Raw genomic sequence first — 25,303 nt, 5'->3', positions numbered from 1 at the left:
AACATTAAATCTTTCCCGATCAGCAAAATACACACCATTTTTGTGATTTAAGAGGATTAATAGGCACTTAGTGATTTAAAGCAGACCTCATTTTTCTCAGATGGACCATGTTTATAATGTAGCTGAAAGCTTCCTGGATTGGTGTCGGTGCTTAGTATTTTTTAACATCTCATGGAAATGTGTCTGTTGCACTGAGTATTAAAAACTGTGAGATACCAGAAGCTGGTATCAAATGTCTGGTCAGATTCATAATCCTGTTAATTTCTTCTGTGATCAGATTTACATCAGCCATTGGCCAGAGTTAGTTAGTTAGTTATTTAATTTGAACAAAGTTCTAGAATGGATGCATATGTTTCAACAAAATTTAACATTGGAGAAGTTTTATTTTGGTTAAATGAGAAATAAAATGTAGAAACCCTCAAAGTAAGGTTTAAAAAAGTATTGTATATGTATTGAAACTCAGGTGTAGTATCAGCACTACTATTGAAAAAAAACAGCACCAAACTGAATTCTAGCACTTTCAGAGTTCATGTTCATATTTTGAGTGTCATCCTTTCTTAGCATTCAAAGCTACTTCTGTAATATTTCCAATTCACTTATACCTATGTTATAACATATGTTAGTAGCCTTTCTATGAAAGTAGTCTTTCCTCAAATCACAATTCACCATTTTAAACTTTACCTGCTTGATACCTAACAAGTTTGAAGTTGTGGCTGAAAATCCACACATTTTAATGTTCTCCTGGCTATTGTGTATCGGTTATCTTTTTGTACATCTAATTGTGCTTACAATGTTCCAGTGCATCTACACCCCTGCTGCTTTTAAGACTTGACTGTTCCATTACATTTTATTAGACATAAATTAGTGGGAGACCTAAGAAATCCTCTAGGGAGCTGTGAATATCATGAACATGGTCCATTGTGAGATTTTTTCAGTTGAGTGCAATGGTGACTTGCAGGGATGTATTTTTTATTATTTTCAATTCTTCCCATCTATTATTAATCACTGCACAATATTAAATGGTAAAAAGAGGGCATGCACCTTTTATAATTTGCAATACTGGGTGTTATACTGTACATGAAAATGCACCCAACATTGTATTGGTGCTACGCTGGTGCAAACAACCTGCTCAACTTCCCATTACACACAGAGCCTTCTATCACCTATGTTGTTTGAAAAAAAAAAAATCTGTTATCTTTGTTTTTTTTTCCTGTTTTACTCCTCGACTTGCTGTTTTTCCTCATCCTTCCTGTACCCTGAACCTCCTTCGCAGATTAATTAAGTAAATTGATAATAGTTGAAAGGAAATGTATGTTTTCAGTTACATTTTCAATTCAAACAATGGATTTCTATTCGTCTTTGAATGTAATTTTGAAAGAGTGATCCAATACACATTTGTAACTGTCTTAATACATCCTCATGTTTGTGTCTTGATTCTTTTCATCCCTCCACTGTAAGGGAACTGAAGCTTGTTTCTACACTTGGTTTTAGTAGTAATACAGGTACCAACCACTTGTGAGTATAAAGCATAGGCTGGTAGTTAAACTCTATACCTAGAGACAGGAAGTGTATAGTTATTCCTGCATTCCTCACCCTCAGTTAGGCAGGTTTAATGCTTTGTAACGTTTAGCTCCTATTTGTTGTAACGTGTTACCAGCAGCCAATCTGAGATCACTAAAAGCTGAGCTGATAAACTGGGTGTTGCCTGGCACACATTTAGCCTTGCTGATGCTTTTCTCTGCTGTAACTGTAACTGCAGGCTCAACCACAGCAGAGTGACTACACACAATAGCAGTCCAGATGACTCTCCAAAGCTACTTTGAGGCTAACAGCTGTTACATTCTGAACACAGACTGTTCATGCACACAAAGGAAGAACTTGCTTTTCAGTTTTTGCTTTACCTGATTTGATGCATCGCTGCCAACTATATGCTCAGACTGTAAATGCAGTGATCACAACTTCAAATGCATTAACTTTTACTGAGTTTGGTTCATTTCACGCAGTTCTCATTACTTTTGGCAGAAAATATAGTGTACAGAACATTTCACCCCAGAGTCTTCTGCTGACAATATTCTCAATCTAGTTCCTAATGAGGAGAAATATTTTCTGGTTGTGTGAGCTCATTCACTGTGTGAGAATATGTAGAGGTACAGTACAACACTATTGCCTCAGCTGATCTGCAGACAAATGTAAATCAGGTTGGTTAAATGAAAATGTAAAGGAAAAGCAGCTGTGTTGGAGGGGTGTGTGAACAAAAGGTGGAGGTGAGGAGAGGTGTTTCTGTGACCTATTTTCAAAAAAGATTTTGTTTCCAAAACAGGTCTTCAAAACAAAGAACACTGATGATAAATAAATCAAGTTAAATATCAAGTTTTACAATTAGGAGGGGTAGTAACGTTAAGCATATAGCTAGCTTGATGTCATTAAGTTGATGTTTTAGTGTGTCTTTAAGTTGGTGAATGTTTTCTAAATTCTGCACGTGTTGCCAAGTTGGTGAAGATGTTTCTACACTTGTATGTTTTCTTAATTTGCAGCATGTTTGCCCTCGTCAGCCATGGTAAAAAGACGCAACACGTTTTACAACACAAACTGTGTGTGCTCCACCTTACTGATGGGACGTCAGGTGTGTTTTTGTCGGTGAACTCTGGCTATATCGATCGTGCCTGAGTTTCCGACTTGGTATTCCGTCTTAAATGAACTTTCATTGCACTTTTCCTGTGTCGTTTGTTCCACGTGCAATGCTGGATGCAGCATAATGCCAGGTGTGAACTGATGTGTACACTGTTGTGAAAAAAACAGATCTCAGTCACATATGAGCAGATTTGGGCCCCTTTTGCTTGCAGTCTAATCCTAGCCTTTGTCTCTGTTTATTGGAGACGGTGGAGCTGCTGTGTGCTTCTGCCGAGACACCGCAGCCTCACGGTGCTTTTCAACACTCCCCCAGCAGGGAACATGTGCTGCCCGGGAGCAACCACGCCTCCACCCGCCTGCCTCACACCCACTGTCTCCTACTCTCATGTCCTATAGGAATACAAGGTATTGATCAGCTGTTCACTGCAATAGTGGTGATCACAAAATTGACATTGGTAAAACTACTGATTGTGTTTTTTTGGTAGGACATTTCATCATTAACAGCTGGGCCGTTCCCTTAAATATAGCAGGCTCATTTAGGAATCTTAGGAAGTTGAGATGTATTACCATATCGCTACTGGTGCTGTGGGTGATATCTGGCCTAGTCAGTTTGTTGTGACATGTGAAACCTGCCATAGACTTTGGCACAGGCTATATCAGAATTAGCTTTTGAAGGTCAAGTATGTTTCTTTTATTTCAATTTCTGGCATTTTTTTCAAGATTAATTTTAGTCTGGTTTATTTGCAGAGGTAAATTAATGATTACAATTCATAAATTCCTTGTATGTTATTAATATTATAATATTCGATGAATTGTAATATAATTGCAGTGGCATTATCCATGTTTTGCACAGTGGACCCTGGTGTCCCTGGCCTGGACCCAAACCCTTTGCGGTATTTCATGTAAAATATTTAATATATTTGACTCACCTGAACATCCTCCATGCCATGCAGCAGTCTGTCGCCCATACCGGGATCCAGTGGGTGCGCTATCCCAGCCCATCCAGCCTGGAGTCCCGGTGTTGTCTGCCAAAAAGTGATTGCCATCTGCAGGTGTGCCTTGTGCCCTAGATTATAACCAATTCATCCTTTTTTCCACTTGCCAAAAAGGGATTGCAGCTTCTACCTTGTCACTAAAATGTTGATTATGTCTAAAATGATTTAATTTGAGGCTTATATCTGACAAATTATAGCCCACCCAGTATTTTTACCTGTTGAAATACCTTTTTAAAGGGCAATATAACCCATAAAATGCACTCTTGCACTTGCCAAAAAGGGATTGCAGGTCCCACCTTGTGTTTGGATTACTTGATTTCATTCACAAGGCTTATATTTGATGGATTATAGCCTACCCAGTACTACCTGTTGAAATACCTTTAAAGGGCCAATGCAACCAGTAACACACTTCAAGTGAGCTGCGGACATAAACTGGGCTGTGAGCTTTAACAGGTTGTGCACGCTTCCCATGATGTATTAATGCTCCCAGGCCATGGATGGCAATCAGTTTTCTAGGATTGCATGACCCGCCCTTCTCTGCCACTGATTGGCTAGTACTCTTTGTTTTTATTGGTTGGATTGGTTATTTAGGCACGAGGAGTGAGATTGGTTAGGGTTAGAATACAGGTAAGCCAATCAGAAGCAGAGTAAGACAGTGTAGAGCAAGACATGCCTTCACCATCCTAGGAAACGCCATGCTATATACATGGATGTATTATAAGACCTAAGGCTATATAGGTAATCATTTAATTTGTATGTTTAAGGTCTTTATTAACACAATATTCTATGTTGTAAGATTTTATGCATTTTTTCTTTAATCACAATTTAAAAAAAATTACATTTTTGGCTTTTTATGTACAAAGTATTTGTCTCTGTTGTGGTGTAACAGTGCAACCCAATGTCTAGCTTTACAACAGCAGTTGAACGCACCATAGGCTACTTGAAGGCTACTGAATGCACGCTTCACGTGGACTGTCCGACATCACCACCTAAACACGTGTCTCGGCACGGGATTGGCCCGGATGGGCCAAACAGCTGCTGTTACGTCACCACCGAACTGTTCAGCGCACTGACATTTAAATGGTGGAGGTGGCTACGCAACAAGCAGCATGGATGATTTCAGTAGCTACATACTAATCATCAGACCGACCGTGTCTGAGAACAGGGACAATATTCCGGTAGGCAACAGCTTCACCATGTATGAATTTAACAATTTCTTAGTTTTTTTTTTTCTTTGGTAAAAAATATTGTTCCAGTGGAGAATAATATGTCTATTTATTTATTAGATAGATAGATAGATAAGAGAAAGTAAGGACTGGACGGAGGTATTACCTCTCCGGTTATGGAAATGTTTTCCTGCTGCCACAAGTGATCGTGTTTCTCTGATTCTACTGACAGGTGAGTACCTCAAATTTAAAGTGTCTAACATTTTTGTCTTGTGACCTAATGTCCAGCATGAGTCTATTCTGCATTCACTTAAATAATATGTATGGTCATGGTCAGCTGCTCTGTTGTTCTGGTATTACAGGCTTTAACATATTTATAATGTATTGTTAAAGTCGATGTGATTGATGGAAAAGTGTGTCTTTGGATTAACAGCAAGTTTTTTTTTGTTTTTTTTTTCACTGAGCTGCAGCAGCAGTGTATTACATAAGCTTGTTGGGGGCGGGACTATAGTCTGCCAAGGACCATCTTATCAAACTCAATTCAGCCTAACCCGCATGTACATGCTGTTATGTTTACACAGGAGGCTAGGCGAACACATGACAAACACTATCACTCTCATGAATGGCCAGGCTATCATTACCTACAGCCTTTTGTTGATCTTTTCCATCATAGAGCACATTCAAATACAATGTGTTTCTTATTGAAATGATGTTAAAACACTTGACAGTTTACAAAATATATACGTTCATATTGCTATTACTACAGGGACATATACATGCTACTAAGTAGAGTTCATAGTGATAATACCTTAATGAAAGTTGTATCTGCCAAATATCACTAGAATAAAAATAAACGTAAACAATGTTCACATTATCTTATTGTTTAAGGATTTTTTTAGTTAATTTTCATCAGGATATAAAGTACGCTTGCCAAACGTCAGATGTGTTTGATGTTATTTAAAATAAACTATAACTGATTTGTTATAGCCTTCTTCTTTGGCTAAACTCACATCCAGTTTTTCCAATTACATCCGGCCTTTGTGAGATAGGCTAACGTTTAAAAGAGAGCATCAAAAGAAAGAGCATCAAAGAGCACAGTTCTGTCAGATACACAGGCACTTCTTACATATCTTTTCATATTTACATGATGGGTAATTTTTTCAGTAGCTGTGCTAGAAGGAGCCCTGACATCATTTTGATTATAAATCACATAATAATCCTATTCAGGAAACCCCAAACCCTTTCCCCCTCTGAAGACTTTGCAGTTTCTCACTGCAATCCTCACTGCTAGTACTACTAGTACTAGTTTAATTACTTTTCAAACAATTGCTGTTTCTGAATCAAATAGCTTTTCAGTAGTTCAGCTCTTTTATTGATCAAGTAATGTGGTAGCATCCACACAAGCTAACTTAACGTTACATTTCTTCGAGCATTCTGATACACAGTGGAGCTTTCTGCTGCGGTCTGAAATAAAACTGAAAATGCTGATTATTACTGACGCCACCGCCAAACACGGACGTGCTTCGTTACATGGATGTATAAAAAATTGCTCCGATGTAGTAAAGTACTATTGCCATGTTGATGTAGCTTCGCTTGATTCATTTCTTTGGGGGCTAACATTAGCTTCAGTCTATTGAAGGTTAATTTATTGTAGAATACCGGTAACATTAGCTTAGCTCACTAAACTTTCCAATAGCTTGCCCAACACTGATAATAAGCAATATAATGTGATTAACATAATGTTTGTATATATAAAAGAACAAACTAACAGTGTCTGATGGCAATTTACTGCTGAGCAGTGCTGTGAAGGAGATCACATTTCAGTATCAGTGGGAGAGGCACCGACCAAATGATGCAAAGTTCATGTGTTTTTTTTGGGTGACGAGATGATATATGCCAGTTAGTCTTAAAGAAAACTAAAACTGCTGTATTTGACTTGACTCTAAACCTCACTGCAGGTAAAAAGTAATGGCTTAGCGGCAAATTACCGCCATCATGTAGGTTATCGCGCACGGAGGGAATTAAAATTCAGCTCATCAGACTTTCCTAGAAATAAAGATTGTTGTGGCCGGGTTGGCTCGGTGGTAGAGCAGGCGCACATATACTGAGTTTATGCCTCGATGCAGAGGTCCAGGGTTCGAATCCGACCTGCATGTCTTCCCCTCTCTCTCCCCTTTCTCACCTAGGTGTCCTGTCAAAAATGAAGTCTTTAAAAAAATAAAAATAAAGATTGTTCACGAGTCCCACATCTCGAGTCTGAAGTCACTGTGTTTGCGACTTAAGTGCAACTTGAGTCTAAGTCTCAAAGTCGAGTCCCCATCTCTACCATGAGGTCACGGTCATTTCAGCGGGACTAAAGGTAAACTGCGGCCACTATAGGGCGCCGCCACTATAAACGGAAATATAGGTCGTAATTGCTTGTTTTTCGGGTGAGGACAGTCTCATGGCCACACCTCAAAATGGGCCTTTGCTCACTTGAGTATCCTGAGTCTTTTTCGGAGTCCTTCTCAGAGTCATAGCGCAGTGCAGTTCTGTTGTTTTAATTGTGTTATGATAACGATTCTGATGTTTTGTGCTTGTACAAAAATCCTTAGCCTCAACCTGGTAAACCCAGCAGTTTATAAATAAAACAAAAAAGCTAACAATCTACATGTCTTTGACATCCAATGCTGTAAACAGTTGTTTCTTTACTTTCATTTTTAGAGGTCTGGAATGCCAAAAAAACAGGGTCACTTTGGGGAGCGGGCTGCCCGGAGCACCTCAAAGACTGCCAAGGATAAGAGTAACAGTGCCACCCTGCGGGCATCCCAGGGTGACATGAGCAACCGCATGCTGCGCTATGACTCAAAGGACTCCGAAAAAGACTCAGGATACTCAGGTGAGCAAAGGCCCATTTTGATGTGTGGCCATGAGACTGTCCTCACCCATGTTTTTTGTTTAAGCAGCAATTATGACCTATATTTCCGTTTATAGTGGGGGTGCCCTATAGTGGCCGCAGTAGTTATGACGGGAGCAAAGCAGGAAGAAAGGTGAAGAAGTATTGCTAAGCTTGCATACACCACACCAAAATTGGAAAAATTAGCTAAGTCATTGAAACTGACAAGAAAGCCCTTAAATTAATTTATTTACTTGAGACACTTAAGTTAATTTGAGATTGCCCTTTTTATTTCTTTTATCAATTTTTATTTACAATTTTAATGTATATGCTGAAGCATATACATTAAAATTGTATATGTCCTTGACCTAAGGCAAAAGCTCTGTTTTTGAAGTGAATTTGTTAATGTGCCTTGTTTGTTTTTATATCTGTATTCTCAATTAAGAAGTGAAAAAAACAACAATTCGCTTCTAGTTCATGTGTTAATCTTATTTCCTTCTTCCAAAACAGCCAGGAGTTGAGTTTTCATTCAAACTAAAGATAAGATAAGATAGACTTTATTAAGCCCACAAAAAAATATGGCAAAAAGAAAAAAATATCCAAAAAGTATTACAAGAAATAAAGGAAAAAAAAATAGAATTAGTTATAATAATAATGTTGTGTCTGTGTGGTCTGGACCCAAAAGCGGACACCGACTAGAGGTTGAAGGAGTAACAAGCCACCAAGAATTGGAAACCCCGACCTGACGGCGAACATCCATGACCGACTGAACCAGTGAATGCCGGATGGCCATCCACGAGCCGGGGGGGGGGGGGGGGGGGGCGGCCGGAGGGCTCAGAGGGCATGCAGAAACTGGCTTGAGAAGGGACACATGAAACACAGGGTGCACATTCATGGACGCCGGCAACCAAATTTTCATCACAAAGGGATTGATTACTTTATCAACAACAAAAGGGCCCACATACGGTGCAAGTATGTTTCTGAAACTCCACCTGCAGCAGGAGATCACGAGACGACAACCATACCTCTTGACCCGGTGCATAGGTGGGTGCAGGGACGCGACGACGGGCCGCCAGACGCTGATTATGAGCAGCTGTCCGCACCAAGGCAGCCCGAACCTCCCTCCACACGTGCCGGCACCGACGGATGTTCTCCTGCACAGATGGGACAGCCACCTCCCGCTCCTGCTCAGGGAAAAGGGGAGGTTGGCAACCCAGCATCGCCATGAATGGCGATATACCTGTAGCAGCGCTGGACAGAGAGTTGTGCGCATATTCCACCCAGGCTAGTTGCGCCGACCAGGATGCTGGATTACGTGCTGTAACACATTGAAGAGCCGACTCCAAATCTTGATTAGCTCGCTCTGTCTGGCCGTTGGTCTGAGGATGATATCCAGAAGAGAGGCTAGCAGAGGCACCCAAAGCTGTACAGAAAGCCCTCCAAACCTGGGTTGGGAACTGTGGGCCCCGATCCGAAACAATGTCCTGAGGAATGCCATGCAATCTGAAAACATGTTGAACTAACAGTTCAGCAGTCTCTAGGGCAGAAGGTAGCTTAGCCAGGGGGATGAAGTGTACAGCCTTAGAAAATCTGTCCACAACAGTCAAAATGACAGTGTTACCTTCTGAAGGTGGTAGGCCGGTGACAAAATCCAACACGATGTGGGACCATGGTCTACTGCGAACAGGTAGGGGTCGCAACAGGCCCGCCGGAGGCCGGTGAGAGGCTTTTCTACGGGAACAGATATGCCATCACCAAGGCTCAGATGTCTGCAGACATCGTGGGCCATCTGAAACGCCGACGCAGGAAGGAGAGGGTGCGGTGGAAACCAGGATGACAGGTGAGTCTAGATGAATGACCCCATTGGAGGACCTGGGACCTGACGGGATTGGGCACAAACAACAACTTAGGTGGAGCAGTTACTGGGGCAGGGTGAGTCCACTGGGACTCCCTCACCATTGCCTCAATGTCCCAGGAAGCTGCGGCCACCACACAGGCGTGGGGCAAGATGGTCTCTGGCTCGATGATATGTCAGAGTGAAATTAAATCTTCCAATGAACAGGGCCCACCAAGCCTGGCGGGAATTCAGTCGTTTAACTGAACAGAGATAAGCCAAGTTCCGGTGATCAGTCCATACCAGGAATGGCTGCTCCACTCCATCCATCTTCATCCGCTTATTAATGTGGCTTTCCCGAGCCACATTAACCAGCTCCGACTGGGGGATCCCGAGGCATTCCCAGGCCAGGTTGAAGATATAATCCCTCCACCTAGTCCTGGGTCTTCCCCGAGGCCTCCTCCCAGCTGGACGTGCCTGGAACACCTCCCTAGGGAGGTGCCCAGGGGGCATCCTTGCCAGATGCCCGAACCACCTCAACTGGCTCCTTTCGACACGAAGGAGCAGCGGCTCTACTCCGAGCTCCTCACGGATGACTGAGCTTCTCACCCTATCTCTAAGGGAGACGCCAGCCACCCTCCTGAGGAAACCCATTTCGGCCGCTTGTACCCTGGATCTTATTCTTTCGGTCATGACCCAGCCTTCATGACCATAGGTGAGGGTAGGAACGAAAACTGACCGGTAGATTGAGAGCTTTGCTTTCTGGCTCAGCTCTCTTTTCGTCACAACGGTGCGATAAATTGAATGTAATACCGCACCCGATGCGCCGATTCTCCGACCAATCTCCCGCTCCATTGTTCCCTCACTCGCGAACAAGACCCCAAGGTACTTGAACTCCTTCACTTGGGGTAGCGTAGCATTGAGTCTGTGAGCTTTGGTCGCACAGAGATTGGATGGCCCTGAGAAGGGACCCCCTCACCCCATACTCCCGCAGCACCTCCCACAGTATCTCCCGGAAGACCCGGTCATACGCCTTCTCCAGATCCACAAAGCACATGTATACTTCCAGGCTCCCTCCAGGATCCTTGCGAGAGTAAAGATCTGGTCCGCCGAACCCTCCTTTCCAGCACCTTGGAGTAGACTTTACCGGGGAGGCTGAGAAGTGTGATACCCCTGTAATTGGCACACACCCTCTTGTCCCCCTTTTTAAACAGGGGAACCACCACCCCGGTCTGCCACTCCTTAGGCCCCGTCCCAGACTTCCACGCAATGTTGAAGAGGCGTGTCAACCAAGACAACCCCTCCACACCCAGAGCTTTAAGTATTTCTGGACGGATCTCATCAATCCCTGGGGCTTTGCCACTGTGGAGTTGTTTAACTACCTCAGCGACTTCCACCAGGGAAATTGACGACAATCCCACATCATCCTCCAGCTCTGCCTCTACCATAGAGGGCGTATTAGTCGGATTTAGGAGTTCCTCAAAGTGCTCCTTCCACCGCCCTATTACCTCCTCAGTTGAGGTCAGTTGAGGGATAACATATCCCGGAAAGACTCCTTCTTCAGTCGGACGGCTTCCGTGACCACCGGTGTCCACCACGGTGTTCGAGGGTTACCGCCCCTTGAGGCACCTAAGACCCTAAGACCACAGCTCCCCACCGCAGCTTCAGCAATGGAAACTTTGAACATTGTCCACTCAGGTTCAATGCCCCCAGCCTCCACAGGGATGCACGAAAAGCTCCGCCAGAGGTGTGAGTTGAAAGTCTGTCGGACAGGGGCCTCTTCCAGACGTTCCCAATTTACCCGCACTACCCGTTTGGGCTTACCAGGTCTGTCCAGAGTCTTCCCCCAACCCCTGACCCAACTCACCACCAGATGGTGATCGGTTGACAGCTCCGCCCCTCTCTTCACCCGAGTGTCTAAAACATATGGCCTCAGATCAGATGAAATGATTATAAAATCAATCATTGACCTTCGGCCTAGGGTGCTCTGGTACCAAGTACACTTAGGTCTGTTTGCAATACATATTTGTATACACACTGCATGGTGTGTTGTATATCTGTTTCAGTTATCACTGTTTTGAATGTCATTGATGTTCAGAAACACTTTGTTAACAAAAAGCTGTCTTTATTGCCCAATAAAGTAAACAGTACAGGCAAAATTATTAGTACCATAACTTACATGTCACACACATAAAGAAGGCACTCAAATGTATAAAACTCAAAAAAGACACACAAGACCACAAACAAACAAAAAACTACAGCTATTCTGAAATTCCAGACCCCAGTCTGATGCCTGTTGGCCAGTAACCTTTCCCTCCAGACCCCATTTCTTTCATTAGTGTCCTGTATCATAACCAACAACAATGTACAGGTGCATGAACAGGAATGAATTACACATGTTTACAATAACACAGTACCAATACAATAATGAATGGCTACAACATGAACGCAGAAACTTCTGCTCGTTTTCAGAAAGTGGATCAGCTGCTGGGTTTCCTCCGGCGTCCCTGTGTGATACAGGATGGTGTTATACACTGATATCAAACGAAATTTGCTGCTAATGGAGTTTAGTTAACACTGTAGACATGCATGGAGTCCATTCAAGGCAGAGAAATGCGGGACTGTTGTGCAAATAATCAATGTAGCTAATGTTAACGTTAACCAGGATCCCTCCTCTCACTGGTGAGCCAGGCCGTTTAACTGAGGGCAGCTAGCACGTTTGTGACCTGCCTCACCACAACAGAGACACAATCCATCACGAAGACGCCGCTGCATGGGTTCCCAGAGTCAACTGCTTGGGCCTGTTGGGCAGGAAAATTAACAGGGAAGTGACTGGTTAGCGTTAGCATAGCAAGCTAGCGATTTTTTAAAAACGTTTCAATTACAACTATGGTTGCAAATATATATGTACAGGGCTGTGTAGAGCACAAAACAAGACCGTCGTAATTTTTAAATCAATTCTTTAAGCCGAAAATACTTCTCTCTCTGGTCGACCTGGCAGCCATGTTTCCTGTTGCGCAATGAATCAGGATAGCCCTTGCTGTTCCAAGTAAGCTTGCGTTCTTACTTGGCGTCAAGGGGTATATAGCCCTTCCCCCTAGCCCTACCCCTCGACCAAAATGAGTATTTGGACAGCACTTACTCTCACGGGAGCGCGCAAACCAAGGGCCAAGGGCTAAGGGGTAGGGTAAATAGAGAAATGAGACGCAGCCTTGTTGTCCTGAGGAAACCAGCTCCTACTCTAGTGTCCGAGGCATCCACCTCCACGACAAACTGAAGAGACGAATCTGGGTGGATTAACACAGGGGCAGAAGAAAACAATTGCTTGAGCGTGGTGAATGCTGTGTGCACTTTGGAATCCCAGGTGAAGGGGACAGAGGGGGAGGTGACTGGGGCAGCAACCTTACTGTAATCACGGATGAACCGACAATAAATGTTGGCAAACCCAAGGAAACACTGGAGCTGCTTCCGGGTAGCAGGGGTCGGCCACTCAGTCAACGCCTTGATCTTGTCAGGCTCCGGTTTCAGCTGTCCCTGCTCCATAATGAAACCCAAGAAACTCACAGATGGGGCATGAAATTCACACTTCTCAGCCACAGAAACACAAAACAGTTTGTTTTCCAGTAGACGTTGTAGCACCAACCTGACATGCTGGACGTGTTCCTCCATGTTCTGGGAGAAAACCAGAATATCATCCAGGTAGATGAAAATGAAACAGTTGAGCATATCTCTGAGAACATCATTGACAAGGGCCTGAAAAACAGCTGGGGCATTAGTGAGACCAAAAGGCACGACCAAATATTCAAAATGGCCGAGCGGGGTGTTAAAGGCTGTCTTCCACTCATCCCCAGCTCGGATGCGAATGAGGTGGTAGGCATTTCTCAGGTCCAGTTTGGTGAAAACCTTAGCTCGGTTCAGGGGCTCAAAAGCAGGATCAATGAGGGGAAGAGAGTACTTATTTTTCACCGTTATCTCATTTAAAGATTATTTTTTGGGGGCTTTTCCCTTTTATTGTAGTGACAGTGGATAGATGTGAAAGGGGGAGAAAGATGGGGGATGACACGCAGCAAAGGGCCGCAGGTCGGATTCGAACCGGGGCCGCTGCAGGACTCAGCCAACATGGGACCCGCCCCAGTTATCTCATTGAGACCGCAATAGTCAATACAGGGCCACAGAGTCGAGTCCTTCTTTTTTACAAAGACAAACCCAGCGCCCACAGGGGAGGAGGAGGGACGGATAAGACCAGCGGCTAGCGGCTATGAGTGATATATTTCTCCATGGATTCCCTCTCAGGCTTAGATAAATTGTGCAACCGACGAGAGGGAAGTGGGGCACCAGGAAGGATCTCAATAGCACAATCATAAGGTCGGTGAGGGGGCAGAGATAGTGCTTTCTGTTTGTTGAAGACTTCTCCGAGGTCATGATACATGGGAGGCACTCGAGTGAGATCTTGAGATCAGTGAGGTCACTGAGGTCCCCCAGTCTAACAAACTGGGGCCGTTCAGTGAAGTAACTGTGATCCAAGTCACCAGGCTTGGGTCCACTCTCATCTGCAGTAGTTTGTCTATATATATATATATATATATAGTTATATCAAACTGGGGCGTGAGAGTGCTTCACTGGAGCAGTTGGGGGTTAAGCCTTGTTCACCTCATCAGTGGTAATGATGCCTCTCCGCCATACATTAAACTCTTGTAGGGACAGCAAAGAAAACAACTTATGAAGATAAAACATATGCGTCTTATCTTATAAGATTTACAAATGTAAAAAAGGTTTTGTTAAGTAAAAGATACTGTGTACACTTGTTCCTGAATATCTGTGCACAACATTCATATTTGTACATTTCTGTAATTCACAATGCTGGATCTCTCAAGTAAAAAGCTGGTGTGAGAACTGATTAATTTGTGCATTTTCCAGTCTATAGACACAAAACACAGATATTTTTCACACAGTTTTTCCCTGTACGTGTAAATACATATTCTCAATTGCAGATTACTGTTTCAGTGCACAAAACCAACATTTACCGGTTTGGTTTGTGCATTTCTCATTCTCATTGATACCATGAATGTATGAAGAGAACCTCACTGATCTCCCAGTTATGATGTTAACAATTCCTTTCCATGGGAAAACAATGCAAAAATGATCTGTGTATTTGTGTTTGTGTCCTCTCTATCTTCTCTTACTCTTGGTTCTCCCTCTCCCCCAGAGGCTGGTTCAGACTCTGTGCAGACTGATGTAGACGACCAGCGCAGCAGTGTGAGCAAACCTCACAGGGAAAGCAGCAAAAGCTTGAACAACACCAGTGTGAATACTGCAGGCCACAATATGCCTCCTTATGAGGAGCTTACCCCCTGTTACGTCATCAAAAACCTGGTGGTTAAGCCGGTGAGAAATTCAATTATGTAACAACTTGCTTTTTCTACTTTGTTGCATCATGAACAAATATTCAAATACAGTGTATCAAGGAATGGGTAATTCTGTTTGCCAGTATATTCAGTCACCAGCCAGTACTTTTTTAAGTGTATCTTAATAGTGTATTTTATTAATTGTTGACAAATCAACAGTAATTCTTTTTTTAATTGGTATTTTTAACTAATAGGCATTGGAATCTTTTTTGAAAGCCACTATATTTACTATGTATAACTACTTTATAATAACAGTGCACATTTCATTACAAAATATGGAGTTAATAACTGCTTAACTTCACCACCTAACTGCCAAAATATCTCCCAAAACAATAGGCCTCCTACTTCAACAGTATATTACAAATTACAGCCAAATTAAATGACATTTTACAAATAGCTAACTCACTTATTGTCTCTGTTGCAATCTCAATGGGGAAAGTGCTGCTCATGCTCAGATATCAGGGAAGCCATGTCTTTCTTAAGCCATTGATCCATCTTGCGAGTTGACAATATTTGTAAACTTTATTCCTCTGTATTTCCTTCAAATGCCACGCTGATCATTTGTGATACCAATGACACAACACGTCTATGCTCTTCACTATTAGGCTTTGTTGTCGCTGGCAGACAGTGTGAGAAACACCGTTTTGAATTTTAAATTAAAAACATAACATTTTGCCAAATCCAATCCCGGACCACTCTTTGAGAAATAGTGGTGTAGTTCATTGTTGATAATTTAGATGATTAGTCTCTAATTTAAATAATCCTGATCTTAATTAATAAATTGGTCTAATTAATGTCAGAAAAAAATGAGAGCCCAAGGGGACATCTTCAAATGTTTTGTTTGACTAACAAAACCCAAGGAAGAGAGAAGCAGAGAAAGAAAATTATCTTATTTTTATCCTATTTCGTTTTAAAGAAAGACTTAAACAATTACTAGATTATCAAAATAGTTGATCGACTAATCAGTGCATTTGTTTAAGCTGTAATACAATACTTTGTAAATATTTCTAAAGCAGCATTAACTGATATTTTGGTCACTTGGAGCAGAGGAAATAAGCTGTAAACACATTGACATATCACCTTGTGAAGTTGATATAAATTGTCAAATATCACAGTACTTTTTGCACTTAGTTGAATCTTCCGACAGGGGAGTAAAAAACCCCAAAGACAAACTCCAACCATGGCAATAAACATCAGCAAACAAAAAAGCAGTCTTTACAGGAAAACAAGGCATGTTTTGCTTTTGTGCTTAATACAAGATTTACCTCTATTGACTTATTTATTGACTACCTCTATTTACATCATCTGGTTACTATATTTAATATATTTCTCTATTTCTCTATCTTTTTGCTTCAGTTATTTTTGTGTCCTACTGCCTATCTCTTTGTGACTTTAACCTCCTCCCCATCTTTTGTTCTTTTTTTACTCTGGTCTTTGCTGCTCACATAAAACCCCACTCACAACCCCCTGGTGGTACAGTCTAGACTGGAGGAGCTTCTGCATGGCCCCCTGGCGTGGGGTGGAGGTTGGCACAGCCTTACCAATGCTAAAGCGCCCAGCCAGCTCTTACTGATCCAACAGCCAACAATACCTGCTACTTTCTCCTCTACCTCGACTCATTCATCCAGTCTAGCTGCACCACAAGTTCAAGTAAAGAGAGGACACAGCCACAGCAACCAGAACCACAGCAGCAAGGACTCATACCTACCCATCCTGAATTCTTACCCTCGCATTGCCCCCCATCCTAGGAAGGAGAGCCATGAGGGCAAGGGTGCCACAGGGGTGGAGGGGGTTAAGAGTGGCAGTGAAGCCCAAAGCCAGAGCAAGAGAGTGTGCATTGAGGAAGAGAACATTGAGGAAGAGAAGAGAGAGGCTGTACCTACCACTAGTCGCCTCCTGAAACCCCAGAAGCATCAGAATGAGGGTAGGGTCCATCCCAACTGCCAGTATAAAGGCAGAGGAGGGCACAGCTCTTTCCCCATCTCATCTCACTGCCTGCTGCCCAGCCACGCCTCCTCAACCACCCAGCACATGGCCCACCAATGCCAACAAAGCTCGGGCTCTGACAGCGCAGGCTCACCCTCTGTCTCACCACCTTCTTCCTCCAACTCCCCCCCAACCTTCTCTCCTCCCTCTTCATCTCTCTCTTCCTCCACGGCTCACAGCCCATATCAACTGGCTCCAGACAGCTCACCCACACACCATCGACGTTTCTTCAACACAGCTGAGATCTTGAACCAGTCAGGCCTGCTGGCCATCACACTACGCACCAAGGAGCTGCTGAAGCAGAATGCTGCCACCGAGAGAGAAATTGCCCAGCTTCATCAGCACACTCATTTCCTGTGCCAGCTAGCCCAGGCCAGCCAGAACGGGTGCAACAAAGGTTCAGATAGCCTTGACAAAGTCCTCCTGGCCATGACTAAGTCAGGCTGCTACCCAAACTTAGACTTAAATCAACTGAAAGTGCTCAGCAGCAACCAACAGACCAATACTAGAGGTGAGAATGACAAAGAGACAGATAACAACATTGAAATCATCAAGACATACAACAACCCACCGCAGGCGGGGTCTTTACACAACATAGCTGATGGAACATCACCACCCTCTCCGCTGTTTGCCCCCTCGCCAGACACAGAAGACAGAGATGCGCATGCTTCTGGATCCAATGTCCACCTCCCTGTCTGTTTCTTTTCCCAGGTCTGTCCCTAAACAGTGATGCAGAAAAGTAGTCATGGACCAGAACTTAAGTGATCTCACTATGTTGCCAGAAAGTTCAGTGCACAATAACTATCTCCTCTAGCTTCCTGGATCTGTAATGACTGGTAGGGTAACATGTGGACCTAGCAATACAGGAGAGCATGAGTTTTGTTTGAATTGTGCAAAATGCCAGAGTAAAACAGAATATGGCTAGTAGAAAGGGTACATGATGATTTTCGTATTTACACACATAGTTTAAAGTTGAACATGATTGATATGTTTTCATACTTTTAGTTTTTTGGATTAGATTTAGGATTTGCTGATTCCTGGGGTCTCATTTATAAAACTGTGCGTAGGATCCTTACTAAAAGTGTACGTACGACCAAAAGCCAAAAATGGCACACGGCAAAAAAAAAGATTTATAACATTATAAATCTGTAAGCAATGTTCCCTTTATAAATCACAGATTACCCACAAGTGTGCATACGTGAATCAGCCTCTTATCCCACCCTGTACCTGCCCATGTTTAACCATAAATAGTCAATGCAAAGCACCTCATGAATGCTGATCAGTATGTTAATGACCCTGGCAGTTGTTCTTTACGCCGAATCATGATGATTGGCGGGGAAAAAGCAAAAAACTTCTCAGACTCTCGGGAATTGCTGCAAATTGAATTATAATTTCGGCCCGTTCTCGCACAGTGTAGGGAAACCTGATCTATAGACTACCTTTATTAATAATACCGTCCAAAATGGCAGGCATTACGGCACTCGGGGACAGCTTCGATATACCAGACCTATACGATAAGATTTAACAGAGCTATATATTATATCCAAACAAGCCTTAGTGATAAAGTTGAAGATTATATATAATATTTATAAAAAAAACACTTAGCTGTCTAACATGTCCCTCTGGAAACAGCCGATTGCCCCCAGAGTGGCGAGGACCTGTTTTTGGACCGGGATGGCATGGTTCCTGCGCGTTGCCCTCTCTACTGGACCCAATTCAGTACAGAGATCCAAGAGCACAGCTTTAGGGAATTTAAATCGGCTTATTAGCCAGTCATCGTCATGGTCCCTGAAGTCTCTTTCTCTCCTGTTTCTTCCATTGGTGTAGTCCTCCTGCAGGGCCAGCAGTGCCATCATGCAGCATTGCGCACGGGTTTCACCGCAGCATTTATATGTTTGCAACAATTTGTGATTACAAAACCTTGCCAAAATCACAGCATCAACTAGTGGTATCCCCCCCACCCCAAGATACAATTTGAAGACGAAAGTGTAATAGGCAAAGAAACACGTTTCTTCATGCAGATTTTGTAACGAACAGTATTAAAGTTCGGACTGATAACTTAGACATAGAGTGTAACAATTGCTCGAGAGCTTGATGGCTGTATTTCCAGACTTTGACATTTGATGATATATGCACAGTATTAAAGACAGATATTTAGTTATCTGCCGTTATCTAATGCTAGGGTATGTAAATGCTATCCTGTATACCATGCAGTCGGGCCATCTCCTCCTCTTGCGCTCCGTAGCAGACAATATGATGGTGAGGCAGCGCCAATTAAATATTAAGAACAAATTTTTATTCAAGAATTTAGTTGGATTTTACAAGGTGTTTATGGAACTCAGTACTCAGTACAAGCGCAAATAACACTGCTGAATTTAATCTTCATGATAACATGAATGATATGGAGTGAAAAAATGTGCGTGAGGCATCAATACTTGAAAATATTACGAGTAATCGTTATTCCCACATTTACTTTCTGCAGTCTGACTTCAGTTGACCACCTCACCATCTGCGTCACCAATTCCCAGTGTCTCCAAAATGTGTGTACGCATGGGTCAGAGTTTGCATGGAGGACCGTACATTCTGCCGTCAAGTTTGTTTTTTAAAAATCACAACCTTTGCGTGGGAAGTGGCGTACGCACATTTATAAATGAGACCCCAGGTGTCTGTTTTTCATCTGTATTTTTGCCTTTTGTGGACAGGCCTGTCATTCAGGTGCTCACATTCACAGTCAGCGATGGATGTCCAATGTGTCCAATATGTGACAAGAAGCAGTCAGACAACGGAAACATGTTTATAGAGAAATATGTATGTTAGTGAGTGTGTGATTTGCCAGTCAGCAGCTATACTTGTGATTGGAGGAGAGCTATGGGGGAGGGACGTTATGGTTCCGTGCCAGTGTTAGCCAGGTAGAGAGAGCGGAGCGAGAGAGAGAGAGACGCAAGCGAGTCAAGCCTTGTGCACCAGCAATAACACTGGCCTTAGGACTCCTAAAGGACAGGAATTACTGTTACTATAAATACTAGATTATAGAAGACAGATTGACATCACGAATGGGAGACTTAGCTACAATTAGCCACAAGTTAGCTGACGTGTGCTAACCTCTGCCAAAACATAATAATAATAATAATAATAATAATAGATTTGATTTGTAATGCACTTTACATTTGGAGCAAATCTCAAAGTGCTACAGTTAAGATCATGGTAAAAGCATGGTAAAAACATCAATATAAAATACAAATAGATAATGCAACGACTTGCAGGGTTAGTTAAAACTCATAAGTTCTCCTAAAAAGAAATGTTTTTAGTCCTTTTTTAAAAGTCTCAATAGTTTGAGGTGCCCTCAGAAGGTCGGGGAGGGCATTCCAGATCCGAGGAGCGGCAGAACAGAAAGCCCGATCACCCATGGTGCTGAGCTTAGTCTTGGGGAGAAGGAGGCGGTTTGAGTTTGTTGAACGGAGAGATCGAGTTGTAGTTAGAGGGGTGAGAAGTTCTTTTAGATAGGGGGGTGGGGTATTTCCATAGATTCACTGGTGGGTAAGAAGGGAGACCTTACATTCAATCCTGGTGGGAAACAGGACGCCGGTGAAGTGAATGGAGAATGGGTGTGATGTGGTCGTAACAGCACACTAAACCAGCCCGCTTCTAAACGAAAAAAATGATAGTTAGTCTGATGAGATAAACAAACTAACTTGAGATTTGGAGGTTCCAGGTGAACTTGTGGAAGCCATTGCAGATATGCAAATTTCAAAGTAAAATGAAATAGAATGAAAGAGAAGTGAGTCTAACGCTAGCAATGGATAGTTTTTTACTCCCTAAATGTCAAGGTGTGGAGACTTTATCAAAACCTGTAAATGAGACTAAGAGATATGGTGAACTTGTCACCAACCGGGACGAAGAAAAGCGGCCGGAGGAAGATGACCTGACCACGGCTGTGATTGCTGCTGAGGATGCTTAACGTCACCCTGCTGTACATGACATTAGACCAGGGGATCACACAGCCAGGCCACAGTGGGTGAGTCAGCTGATAGGGGTCCATGCAAGAACTTTACTCTTATCTCTGTCTTGTAGAAGAGCATTACAATGAACATGTGTTTTACAGAAATGTGAATAAATTGATCACCGAATCTAAAGTTATACAGCGCACTGGTTTATTTTTAGCCCAGAAAACGTGATCGCCCTCAGTGGCTTATTTAGATATATTAAGTCACTACAGATATGACTACATTATTTTGACCATATGTGCAAGTGTGAAAACTGTGTGAGGATACATGCGCGTGTGTGTTTATGTGTGTGCTTAGCTATGTGTGGTGTATTTGGCCTGCTGCATTAATCTTCTGAGCCAGAGCTGCAGTAATGATTGTTTGAACCCGGCTTGTTGGCTGGTTTTTGAAATATGTTTGGTGGGCTAATCAGAGTTCTATGGTGCTGTTGTATCGGCAACTTTAAATCAATCTCTCTCGTTCGCTTGCTTAGTAAACCGCGACGGAGGTGGGTGGGCATCTGTGCGAGTGTGTGTAATGTTAGGCTATTAGTGTCAAGGGAAACTCAAAATTTCAGAGCACCCTCACTGAAACGTCCAGCAACCCCAAAGCACCAGCAAAAGAACATCTCTGGCGACGCCACTGCTTTGTCCAGTCAGGTGTTGCCACTCCCAGATTCCCATGCAAGAAAGCAGAGGTGTGGACTCAAGTCAGACTCGAGCACAGATCAACGGCACCTCTGCAAAATAGCCTCAGGAAGGAACTTGTTTGGGTGTGTGTTCAAAGGTTGTTTTAGTCGTGCAACTGAAAACTCAGATTGGACAGATAGTCTAGCTCGCTGTCTGGATTTACCCTGCAGAGATCTGAGGAGCAGTTAACCATAGTCCTCATAAATCCACCAGAGTTTAGAGCGCCAACACAAAGAAAGAGGAAGGTAATGGAAATCTTGCCAAAATTAAAAACATCCGGCGAAATTTCCGTCAGCACCTGAACAATCCCGGAAGTGGAACTTCGTGGATATAGACGACACTTTAGACTCTGCTCAAGAAAATCAGAAAAGACTTGCAACTCCACTTGTTTTGGACTTTAAAAAGCTCATATTATGCTTTTTGGCTTTTTCCTTTTCCTTTGTTGTGTTATATATCTTTTTTGTGCATGTACTAGGTTTACAAAGTGGAAAAGCCCAAAGTCCACCCCAAAGGGAGTTACCATCTCCCACAGAAACTGTTCACAAACTGATCGAAACAGCTCTATTGTAGTCCAGCCTTTACTTCTGTGACAAACGGACGTTATAATGCTAGCCTAGCTGCTAGTGTGGCACGCCCTCAAACCAAGCTAGTTAGAGTGGAGGCCTGAAGATACTAGGTACTGCGCAGTGCGACTCCCAACAAAGATGGAATAGAAGTGAGATGCCTCAGTAGGTAGCTAAAACGGATCTTGCACCTGGCGTAGCGCAGCGCAAAGCAAAGCACGCCCATCTTTGCGCCCATGGGAGTGCTGGTCTTACAGGGAGGTGTGTTCAGGTGAATTCTTGGCGTGTTGCTATCTTGAGGCAGTGAATCTAGAATCTGAGTATGACGATGTCAGGCTAAGTAACCTTCCTATTTAGTAAGAAATCGTGAACACTGATGATGGCTTCTAGCTGAAACGCGTTTGTGTTTTGCCCACATTAAATAAGAAGATAACTTATCTGTGAGTCACTGCCGTGGACTCCATACACTGTCTAAGATTTGGAGCTTTGCTGGCCACTTTTCATGATATCTTTCATAAGTCAAACAATGCTTGGCTGGAATTTTTCATTCTTTGATTTTCTTTTACTGGTTGTAGTGCATTTGCTGCTCATGATCTGACAATAGTCCTGATGCAACAATGCTGTTATGAATGCACAAAGGATATGTTACATGTGCGATTTCTGTCTGATGTAGGCTATTCTGTGTCATGCAGTATGTAAACGCCTTCTCTGCTGTTTGGGTTCATGTTTAGTGGCCACTTTGTGCAGTAAAATGGTTAATTTTATAACAGTGCTGTGCAGAGCCGGTTCTGCCGGTGCAAATATATTTTAGCCTGAATAGGTTAAAATCGACAGGTTTTTGTCTATATTGTTGTGTACAAACTTTTTAGACTGAGCTTTGTTGGTCGAGCATGTTGTAGACAGTACTGCTATTGCCGTTGTAATGCAGTTTATATTGGAAGGTAAAATTGTTGCTGTATTTTTCAGCTTGTCCTTTTTGCTACTTCTACGTATTTTTGAAAATGGCCCACTCACTTTTGTACTGGCCAAAATACTATTTCTGCCTACACCACTGAGTACAACCCTTTATATACTTTTGTTTGTGTATAAAGACTATGTGGTCAACAAAAAAAAAAATTACAATATGCGAAGCATGCGGGTCGACAAATTACAGATGGAGAGGCAACAACTTCCAACTTCGTTCGACATTTGAAACTACACGAAGAATGGTAAGTTGAGGCTAAATCATTTAATTAGAGGTGCCATGTCAGACATTAACATCAAGTGTTGTGGGTTCAGTGGGTTCCCTCCCTAACTCGTACTAATAAAACTTTAAAACATAAGACACATTATGAAAGTGCAGTGTCAGTGTAGTAGCACTTGGTAAAACAACAAAAATAAATACATAATTGAAAATGCATTCATGATTTGTATAAATTGAATTAATTACATTTTTATTTTTACTTAAACGCAAAGTTTAGGACTTGGGAGTCTTGTTAGTCTTGACTTGGGCTTTGACTCAGACTGTTACCATACTGTTCTATCTTTACTATGTTTGCCTTTACCCATGTAGTTATTATATCCATAAATTCCTGTTACTAATGATTATCAAAAATTTCATTGTGTAAATATTTTGTGAAACCACCAATTATCAACCCTATCGCCACAATATCAATATTGAGGTATTTGGTCAAAAATGTCGTTATATTTGTTTTTCTCCATATCGCCCAGCTTTTAACTCATGGAGCCAGCCCTTACCCAAAAGCAGACAAGAGACAAGTCAGTTTGCAGTCTGTGAGCTGAAAGGCAGCTATCACAGGACTTAAAGGATTCAAGAAATGTATTGCCATATAAATTAAAATGCCACCAGTGCATTTCTATATATGAAAAACCATCCAAACAACATTTACAAATGATACAGTCCTTATCACACAGAGGTACACACACAGTAGAATCTAGATGTATACACATTGTATTTCTTAAGTGAGTTTCTGTGATCTGTGACTTCGACATACATACTGTACACTCATAAATCAACCGCAGTTTAAAATTAGGCACCGGAGCAGTCCCGGAAGTGGAACGTCGTGAATATAGACTAACAAGTAGCTAATGCTTGGTAGGTAACATTATAAGGTTACAACAAAAGTTAATTTTAGTATGATTGTTTTGACCACGGTCAACAGCACTGGGCTAACCCACGATTAAGTTCGCTATGTAACATTGTATCGGTAGACGACTAATGCTAATTTAGGTAGCACACCCATCTGTCTGCCTGGCAGGATGACAAATACCTTGGGACACATAGTTAACATTAGCCCCCAGCCAACTAGCAGCCAACAACTATCATTACAGCAATCGGAACCTGGCCAACACAAACTCCAGCGGCAGGTGCTAACGACGCTAACAGCAGTTTAATAATCCGTCGGGAAACAGACCATATCAGACCCCAGGCACCTGAGTCGGAACAGCGGCCATCCTTACGTCTCCTAACGTTACCGGTGTGGTGCCAAAAATCTCTCCCCCTCCGCATTTAGCTGCCTCTACAGTTAAATTTAGATGATAAAAGGTGACTGTCCTGTGGCGACGATAGCTAAGTTTAAGAACCAAAACAACTAACGTTAGTTAAGATTACAAAAAAGTGAAGGGAGAGATCATTCCGGGCAGCTGGGAGATCTTCTGCACAACAACGGCCATCGGACGTCTCTGCCACCCCAGAGATTCTGCCAGCCATCCCCACCCACACCCACAAAGTAACGTTAAACCTCTCATCGTCGTTGAGTAACGTTACAACTAATCCCTTTCCCCCTGGTGCTGAAAACTTCCAAAAGGTGACACTGACGTGAAATATATTGTGATATTGTGGTTTTAGGACACCACGTCTGACACTGTGGTAAGCAGCACTGGAGCCGCCCAGGGCACAGTGCTGGCTCCTCTTCTCTTCACCCTGTACACCTCGGACTTCTGTTACAACTCGGAGCTGTGTCACATACAGAAGTACGCCGATGACACAGCCATCGTTGGGTGTATCAGGGGTGACAGAGAGGAGGAGTATCGGAGCCTGGTGGGGGATTTTGCTCTCTGGTGTCGCACTAACTGCCTATAGCTCAACACCAAGGAGCTGGTCATTGACTTTGGGAGGTCCAGACCAAGACCGCGACCAGTCCTGCTAGAGGGAGCTGAGGTGGAGGCTGTGCAGT

At 42.9% G+C, this 25,303-nt stretch overlaps 1 protein-coding gene across 1 annotated transcript; it reads left to right on the top strand.

The window, feature by feature from the left end:
• The first annotated feature begins 4,691 nt into the window (after positions 1-4,691).
• On the top strand, positions 4,692-18,031 carry LOC144528139 (CLOCK-interacting pacemaker-like). Its single transcript, XM_078266607.1, has 4 exons — positions 4,692-5,024; positions 7,496-7,670; positions 14,708-14,886; positions 16,386-18,031. The coding sequence occupies exons 2-4, from the start codon at positions 7,505-7,507 to the stop codon at positions 17,613-17,615; spliced, it is 1,575 nt and encodes a 524-aa protein (XP_078122733.1). The 5' UTR covers positions 4,692-5,024; positions 7,496-7,504; the 3' UTR covers positions 17,616-18,031.
• Positions 18,032-25,303: the final 7,272 nt, after the last annotated feature.

This window comes from Sander vitreus, chromosome 13 (genome assembly GCF_031162955.1).
Source record: "Sander vitreus isolate 19-12246 chromosome 13, sanVit1, whole genome shotgun sequence".
In the NCBI taxonomy this organism is placed as follows: domain Eukaryota; kingdom Metazoa; phylum Chordata; class Actinopteri; order Perciformes; family Percidae; genus Sander; species Sander vitreus.
The sequence above is the reverse complement of the archived record's forward strand: the minus strand, read 5'-3'. Positions and strand labels throughout refer to the sequence as shown.

What these genes read in the sequence shown, in the direction of transcription:
- LOC144528139 (XM_078266607.1), top strand. Translation starts at nt 7,505, where the DNA reads ATGCCAAAAAAACAGGGTCACTTTGGGGAGCGGGCTGCCCGGAGCACC. An exon ending in AAAAGACTCAGGATACTCAG is followed by an intron (nt 7,671 to 14,707) that starts GTGAGCAAAGGC and finishes CCTCTCCCCCAG; the next exon opens with AGGCTGGTTCAGACTCTGTG. An exon ending in AAAACCTGGTGGTTAAGCCG is followed by an intron (nt 14,887 to 16,385) that starts GTGAGAAATTCA and finishes CTGGTGGTACAG; the next exon opens with TCTAGACTGGAGGAGCTTCT.